This window comes from Micromesistius poutassou (genome assembly GCF_964030765.1).
Source record: "Micromesistius poutassou genome assembly, chromosome: 11".
NCBI classification, from domain to species: Eukaryota; Metazoa; Chordata; class Actinopteri; order Gadiformes; family Gadidae; genus Micromesistius; species Micromesistius poutassou.
The window spans coordinates 2336210-2344532 of NC_140281.1; the positions used below are offsets into that span (position 1 = coordinate 2336210).

Genomic DNA, 8323 nt, shown 5'->3' on the forward strand with positions numbered 1-8323 from the left:
TGTGAGACCAAAAAATGACCAAAAATGTTATTTGGGGGTTTACTTTCCCTTTTAGGATCTGAATGTGGAATATATTCAAGGTTGGGCATGGTATGTGGTCAATACAGTCTGACTAGAACCTGATTGGGTGTTGGGTGATGTGGCTGATAGCTAGCTTAGAGGGCGGTGAGCAGATGTGATCGCCATTGATTGGTGAAACCTGATGCCAATCGGCACAAGGAGGAGAACGCTGACTGCTGATAGCTGGAAGCCAATTAGGGGCGTTCGTTGTTCACGTTTGGGAACCTCGGCTCAACGTACATTCCCAAAGAATTGGATGATAATATTTATCAACCCCCCCCCCGTTCTACATTATACTAATGAAGCCCAATTTTGATATTGACTAACTGCTAAGAGTTTTAAGATAAAGCCTGTAGCGTGTCACAGAAGGGGGGAGGAGGGGATCTATGCTACTTGGCAGAATTTTAAAAGAGGACGGATGGCGGGTTTGCTAGTTTTGTTCTGTGTTTACAAAATTTGTCATCCTTCCGATCTCGTGTGCCTGAAATGATATTCATGCTACTGGCATGCCCTTCTTTAATAACCAGGGAGGATCATATACAGAGAGAATGGGCGTCTGAGGTTGATAAACAACTTACCAGTTGAATTTGTGTTTTAGATCATTTTTAATTGTGTGAACGATGTAGGAAAGAGAAATAGGGAAATAAAGAAAGTGTACATTGTGTTATAAAATGTGGAGAGGTGAGGAATGAAACAATCTCATCAGACACTGGGGGATGATAAGAGGCCCATGTCGGTACAAGAGCCAGGTTTGAAAGGACCCCGTGGGATCTTTTGTGACCACAGGGAGGAGGGACGGCGGTTCAACTGCTCATCATTAAGAGGGATGGGATGCTGATAAACACTACAAAGCAAAAAGACTGTAAGGCGTGTAATGTGCGCAGCTGTCTGAAGTGGATTATCTTAATGACTATCAGCCTCTGCGTGTTCACTGCTGTTGGTAAGGACGACAATTGCTTTGAAACACTGCTCGTTTGACAGTTGAAATTGCTGTTAATGGGTAATCCACCGCTGGGTAATTCACTCTGATAAACATTTAATTTTTAAACATTTATTTTATAGTATAAGGTAGTTTTCATTCTGATTTCATGTTATTGGGTGTCTCCCTGATTTCTTCCATTTCCTGTAATCCTCGGAGGGAGAAAAGCAAGATGGGTCTCGGTTTTCGAGAAAGCAGCTGTCAGTCTTCTGACAAACACAAGGAACACAGTGATACAACCATTTACTCAACGACAGGCGGCCCTAACCCTGGACAGGGGGAGACGAACGAGCCTGCCCTGTATTGTAAAATCCATTAAGGGACCAACATGGAGACTGCCATGACTTCCTGATGGATTTATGCCCCCTTGGGTTACCCAGGAGATGTGACTAGACAATCACTGGGGTCTTGGAATGACAATAAAGCCCACTTAAAGGATTGAACTACATATTCATGAAGTCATTTTAGTTATGTAAGAACAAGATAATACATTACAAAGATTTAACATATATGCATTTACATGAAGTTATTTAGCTAAGAACAATTGTAGCATACTATTTGAATGCTGCATGGGCTAAAAAACAAGAGCAAAGAGTGAAGAGTAGCCGTAATGAAAAATGTAGCCGATAGGAAAGAGGGCATTAACAATGTTTGTTAAATCTAAAACCATGCATTCTTAATTCATAGAAAACCCATTCAAATTAGATTTGTTTCCCGGAAAGCTTAAATGATATTAAAAAATTCATAACCCTGTCAAATAAAATAAGATGAACTACCTCGAACAGAAAGCACATTTTATTAAAGCAAGTTGTACCAAACATAATTTGCAGAGGCCACTGCCAACAATTCAATTGGTCTGAGTTCTCTGCTGAAGACGTCAAATACAGTTTTCATCCCTTCGAGGATGTACTCCCTCAGTTACTATTGCGCAGTATATAATAAAGCAAATTCTATTAACACGTGTAATGCTACGATAGCAAGTTTGCTGTTGAGGTGGTTCTGCCAAATATCACCTGCACCCACCTGTGATCTGATTAATCTAAATAACCAGCCCGTCCAGTCTAGGCCATACGTCGTCATTGGTAACTCCTAGGATCTATACGGTATGCTTCACACAAAGCTGAAGTCAGTAAACGACATCAATGTTTGGAACGCACCTCAAGAGGTTACCCAGGTACCATCCCCTGGGGCTCTGATGACCTTTGACTGCACTGCAAAATGACCATATGGGACTGGCCATTTTTCAGTCCAATGCCTCATGCCTTATGCAGAACATGATGTTACGAAATGAAGGTGGTTTACTGTGGTAGAGTGATTGCTCAATTACATCCAAGTTTGTTTTAGTTGTGTTTGATACATTCAGAGCTGAAGTGACCTTACCAAAGTGCCAGACAAATTGCCACTTTTGTTTCTGATAGTTATTGGATGATAGGTGTTATTTGGGTGATGGCGTGGGTGGCTTATTATGCGTGTGCGTATGTTGCTGTAGCCTGGGGCATAGACGCAACGCAGGGATCTAATTTCAGTCCATGGTTTCTGCTCTAATATGAAGATAATATCAATGCCTGTATTGGGCTGCAAAACGTCTAGCAACCCATTTCTTAGTAACAACGTTAACAGTTAGCATATGGAGAAGTCTTAATCCCTGCATTATTTTAATTAGTACATGAAGCTTGGTTGACACGGCCCTGTTACTATCCAATATTAACAATGATGACAACAGGAGCTCAATAATGAGACATTTTGTACACAGACACATGCATGGATCATGTGCAAATGCATACGCATGCACAAACATACAGACACACACACACACACACACACACACACACACACACACACACACACACACACACACACACACACAGATACATACATTCATACATACATAATACATACATACGTGCATACATGCATACATACACGACGGCAACATGTCCTATAGACACGCCTATACTACGACAGAAATGTGAATGGTCATTTGATTGCTCTTTATATGTAAACATTGATGATGATGAAAGTGATGATGATTGATGATAGTAATGTCAGTCAGTGATAGTGGACCGACGCACGTCTTATTCTTTCGCTATGATGGATGACGAAAGAGCAGAGCGTAAGCGGGTCTCGGTGGGAAACGCTTCTAGGGGGAGGGGTGATCGCGGTGGGCAAGTTCAGTCCGCTCTCCCCGCCTCCTCAGCCCCCTTTCCGTCCGTTGAGGCCGTGGAGAGCATCTCGTGCGAACACGCACCTTGCCTTTTCAACACGCTCTCGACTCCGAAAGAAAGATGGAGAACTGGCACTTTTTCAAAGCCAATCTTCATGAAATCACAGATTTTGTTGATTTATGACATAAACTTGACTCATATTTCGACATAGGGAATATTGATATATAAGGTAAGATATTAACTTTAAATATATATATTTACTCTCTTGACAATTATTAGGATATAGCTTAATCCCTTTCGTCAAATAGGCTACCGGATATGATATTGCCTATATTGCATAGGTCTTAATGGATTTTGTATCTTGAGCTGTGCAAAAAAAAAATTAAATACTGTCTCCTCAGTGAATGCGCATTTTTGTATTCCTACAAAATGTGTTTTTCTATTCCAGCGTGATGTTAGAGCGTTTAAAATAAATCCCACCGATCTGCTTCTGAACTCACAGATCAAAGGCTACTGAAGTATAAAAATACACACGCCAATACTACTGATATGCCTATCACAGCAAGGATGTTTTATTTTGTATTACAAATAGTAATGCATCTATTAATATTATTAATGCATGGAAGATGCGAATACTGTTCTGATTTGTATTCTTGTTGAAACATTGTAATACATAAACGTGTGTATTTCTATCCGTCACTTGAATGCTCACAGATTAAAAAATTTTCATCAGGCTACTAGGCTCAGTCTGGTGAAAAACATTTTTTCGAAATAGTCCCTAAAATTGTGAAAGCCAGAGAACGGCTGTAATAGGGGGAGGGGATGGGTAGGCATGGCAAATCGAGGGGAGCGTTGAAAGAAACACATTTCTGCCCTCTTGTGGTTCGGATTATATTGCGGGGTTATAGTCAACGGCGAAAACGTCACCTATTTACTGTAGGCTTATACAATATGACTTGAGTGTCATTACATATATATATATATATATATATATATATATATATATATTATGACTTCATAGTATCCTTTAGAATAATATCACATGTCTGAACCGCTTTTGTTCACAATTTTGTTCTGAATGGAATAAATACACAATTGAGCTGCATACCTTAATGATCCAAATGATAAAACTCTGCGTACGATATAGATTTGTCATTCGTATCAATGTAGGGTTATTTATCCAAATATCGTAAAAATAAAATTCAAAGATGGAGGGAAACAGAAACATTAACAGTCTTGTGACTCAGCTATCCATTTTATTTGAGGGTATACACAACATAGTTTAGCTCCTAAAATCCTCTAAGTGGATGTTGTCCCTTTATATGACTGTGTGTTATGTAATTGCATCCCCCCCATCACACTGCATCAGCCTCTCTGTGTTCACAGCCTGGCTTACTTGAAATCATGCTAGAGATATAAATAGATGTACTCACACAACACCGGGAGTAATATGGACGGGCATCCTAAAAGGACGGTGTCAATGTATGTGAGTGGATTCTACGCATGCACGCTTCCACGCGCTCGTGTACGCACACGCGCGCGTGCGTGTGTTTGTGCGTGCATGTGTTAAAATATGAATGGCGAGGTTGAGGAAAAAGAAACAGAAAGAATAAAAATGCTGACATTCACATATCCATGGCAACGTGACAAACAAAAGGCTTCCGCTGTCGTTTCCCAGACCCTCCCTCCTGCTCCCTCCAACATGGACGCCTCTCCCGCCAGCTCTCAGTACGGCTCCAAGAAGAGGGTGAAGATCCACCCCAACGCCGTGTCCGTCAAGTACGCCACCCACTTCCCCCAGCCCGGCGACGAGGGCTATGACGACGCCCCCTCCTTCGAGGACTTCGGCTCCTTCGCGGAGGCCGCCCCCCCGGCCAAGAGGCCGGCAGGCGAGGGCAAAGGGGGCGGCAGGACGTTGTTCGGCACCATGGAGACCCAGCCGCCCAAGCAGCCGGCCCCGCCCCGGGACAAGGGGGTTGGGGGCCAGCTGGCCAGCTTCGGCGAGGCCAACGTGCTGGCCTCCAGGGTGACCTGGCTGGCCCTGTTCGGCGCGGCCGCCGCCCACGGCTGCGTGGCGCTCATCACGCGGCTGGCGGCCGACCGCTCCAAGGTGCCCTCCCTGGAGCTCCTGTTCATCCGCTCCGTCATCCAGGTGCTGTCCATCCTGGTGGTGTTCTACCGCCGCGAGGCGCCCTTCGGCCCCAAGGGCTACCGGCTGCGCCTCTTCTGCTACGGCGTGTGCAACGTCATCTCCATCACGTGCGCCTACACCTCCTTCGCCATCGTGCCGCCCAGCAACGGCACCATCATGTGGCGGGCGTCCACCACCGTGTTCAGCGCCGTGCTGGCCTTCCTGCTGCTGGACGAGCGGCTGGGCTACACCGACGTGGTGACGGTGGTGGGCAGCGTGTTCGGCCTCTGCCTGGTGATGGTGCCCAACGTGGCCGACGAGGAGAAGTCCCGCCTGGGCTTCTGGAAGGAGGCCTTCGGCTACACAATGACAGTGACGGCGGGCCTGACGGCGGCGCTGTCCATGATCGTGTACCGCGCCATCAAGGAGCGCGTCAGCATGTGGACGGCGCTGTTCACCTTCGGCTGGACGGGCACGGTGTGGGGCGCGTCCACCATGTTCGTCATGCAGGAGCCCATCATTCCCCTGGACGGGGAGACGTGGGGCTACCTGATCGGCATCTGCACCTGCTCCACCGTGGCGTTCCTGGGCGTGTACTACGCCCTCAACAAGTTCCACCCGGCCTTAGTGAGCACGGTGCAGCACCTGGAGATCGTGGTGGCCATGCTGCTGCAGCTGGTGGTGCTGCACATGGTGCCCTCGGTGTACGACGTGGTGGGGGCCCTGGTCATCATGGCCAGCGTGTTCACGCTGACCGGGGTCAAGCTGTACCGGGTGAGCCGGGCCATACGGCAGGACTACCAGGAGATCCTCGACTCGCCCATCAAATGAGATCCGTTTCCCCCCTGTTATTTATTGTTTTTGTTCGTCAGTCTGATGTTTACAGTGTTGGTTCATGTGCACATTGTTTGAAGAATGTCTGGACCTTCATGTTGTTGGTTTTTTTGTATTGTGTTGGTGGAAGAGTGCCAATAATTGTGTAATGTCTTAAATAGTTGTGAGTGAAATAAACTAAAGAGACGTGATGGTGATTTTATTATTTGGTTTGTTTCCGATTGTCTTGCTTCAACGGCAGTTTGTTGAAACCCCATGTGTGTTATCAGTGTGGTCTACTCGGTGTCAAAAGATCTTATTCTGATGCATCTTCACCCCCAATCTAATCTACTCTCAGTTCCATCAGTTCCACACTATACTCCTCTATGGACAATCAATTAAATCTGTGTCACCAAAAAAAGCATGGAATCACCGATAAGGTAATAAGGTGCCTTCACCCAGTGGTTGAGTGTTGGCAATTATTAAGTAGCCTACTCTGCATTTCCGTGTCATTTGAATGTGTTGTTCGGCTTCTCAATTTTGCACACAATAAACATCTGTGGTGTGAAATTCCATAGTCATATATTAATAGACTACACTACAACGACATGGCCTGTATGATTAATTCCACCAGTACTATGTTATGTCAAACTGTACACTCCCCTTTGCTTTGCTCTGAGAGTGTGCTGTATAAAAAACACACACTGGAAAAACAAGTGAGTTTGTCTGTGCGTGTCTCCTGTTTACTTTCGTGCAGCTGGTATACACTTATGGCTCGAGGCGGTAGTGCATTTAAACTCCTTTTCTACTGAGTAGACATGCCTGCATTCTCTCGTTAGAGGAAGGAAATTCTGTGGTTAAGACTGGGACGATTGGAGAAACGCCAACTGAGGCAGTCAGTCTCTGCATATTAACATATTAACATAACATATTAACGACAGTGGTTTAAATCAGGGGTGTCGTTAGGCCTATTGATCACCCCAAGATAATCAAAAGCCCCCCCCACCCCCCCTTTTTTAAATGTATATAGAATTATCACTGGTAGGCAGAAATAAAAAAACTTTATTTGGAGAGAGCATAAAAGAGGTGAGTTTATGAAAAAAGACCATATATTTTTTCATTTGCATTGATGGATACATTTTCTAACATATTTTCCTTGAATTCACCCCAATATGTAGACTTTTAAATCATACCAATTCTTACATTTGTTTAGATTATTTATATTTTTAAAAAAAGAAAGAGGACACTGAAAACAGGAGGTCTTAATGCAGGTAAAGAAAAGAGAGTGATCCAGAAAACAGGCCCTGATAGATGCTCTGTTATACTCTCTACTGTAATAACTCACGAATTAAAGAAGCAGTTTAAAGAAGTGATGAAAAATGTTCGGCCACAGTAGTACCACAGCATGAACGGTTTCCCCTGACATCCACTAGATGGCACTCACGAACCAGTTTGCGCCAAAAGAAACCTTCGAATGATCAAATGTAGGTATTTGATGTCTTACTTACTGTACACATTGACATTTTTATTGAGATTAAGAAATGTATTGTGTAGTCACAGCCTACGAAAGTAATTGTTTGATCTTTTTCATGTAACGTTTGAGTCAGAGTTATTCAGAGGCACAAACATTATAAACGTTGTGGTAAAGTAAGTCATTATCCAGGCAAAAAAAGCATTCAAATCAGCTGTAAACCGTGCAATTATAAATAAAAGCATATTTTCATTCTCGTATAATCTGTGGAATTTAATTACAGTAAGTCTATAGTTTAAAACCACAAACAGTTAAGTCATGGACATCATATTTTCGATTAGTAGGCCTATTATTATTACATCATTACTTTTTTTTAATGATTTAAACGGTATATTACAATCATTTTAATGGCGACGTATAATCCAATGCACCCATGCAAGCGGCAGCTTCTCTTAATTATAGACAGATTCATGCATTTAAACGAGTCAGTTGTTGTAGTTGAATGCCTCTTGAGAAGAGAGTGTGGGCACACAGTGAGATGATGTAGGTATAATACCCATCTGTTAGTGCAGGAAATAGATTGCATCCTGTAGTGATGTTCAACCTTCCAATTATACTCAAAATGTTGTACAGCATCCCAGGGAGGGCCATCCTCTGTGTGTGTGTGTGTGTGTGTGTGTGTGTGTGTGTGTGTGTGTGTGTGT

The 8323-nt window shown here is 43.8% G+C and overlaps 1 protein-coding gene across 1 annotated transcript; it reads left to right on the plus strand.

Annotated features, from left to right (window-relative positions):
* Positions 1-4906: 4906 nt before the first annotated feature.
* Positions 4907-6166, plus strand: slc35g2b (solute carrier family 35 member G2b; the record flags this gene model as incomplete). The annotated part of the gene is made up of 1 exon (XM_084475129.1): positions 4907-6166. The coding sequence occupies one exon, from the start codon at positions 4907-4909 to the stop codon at positions 6164-6166; it is 1260 nt and encodes a 419-aa protein (XP_084331255.1).
* Positions 6167-8323: the final 2157 nt, after the last annotated feature.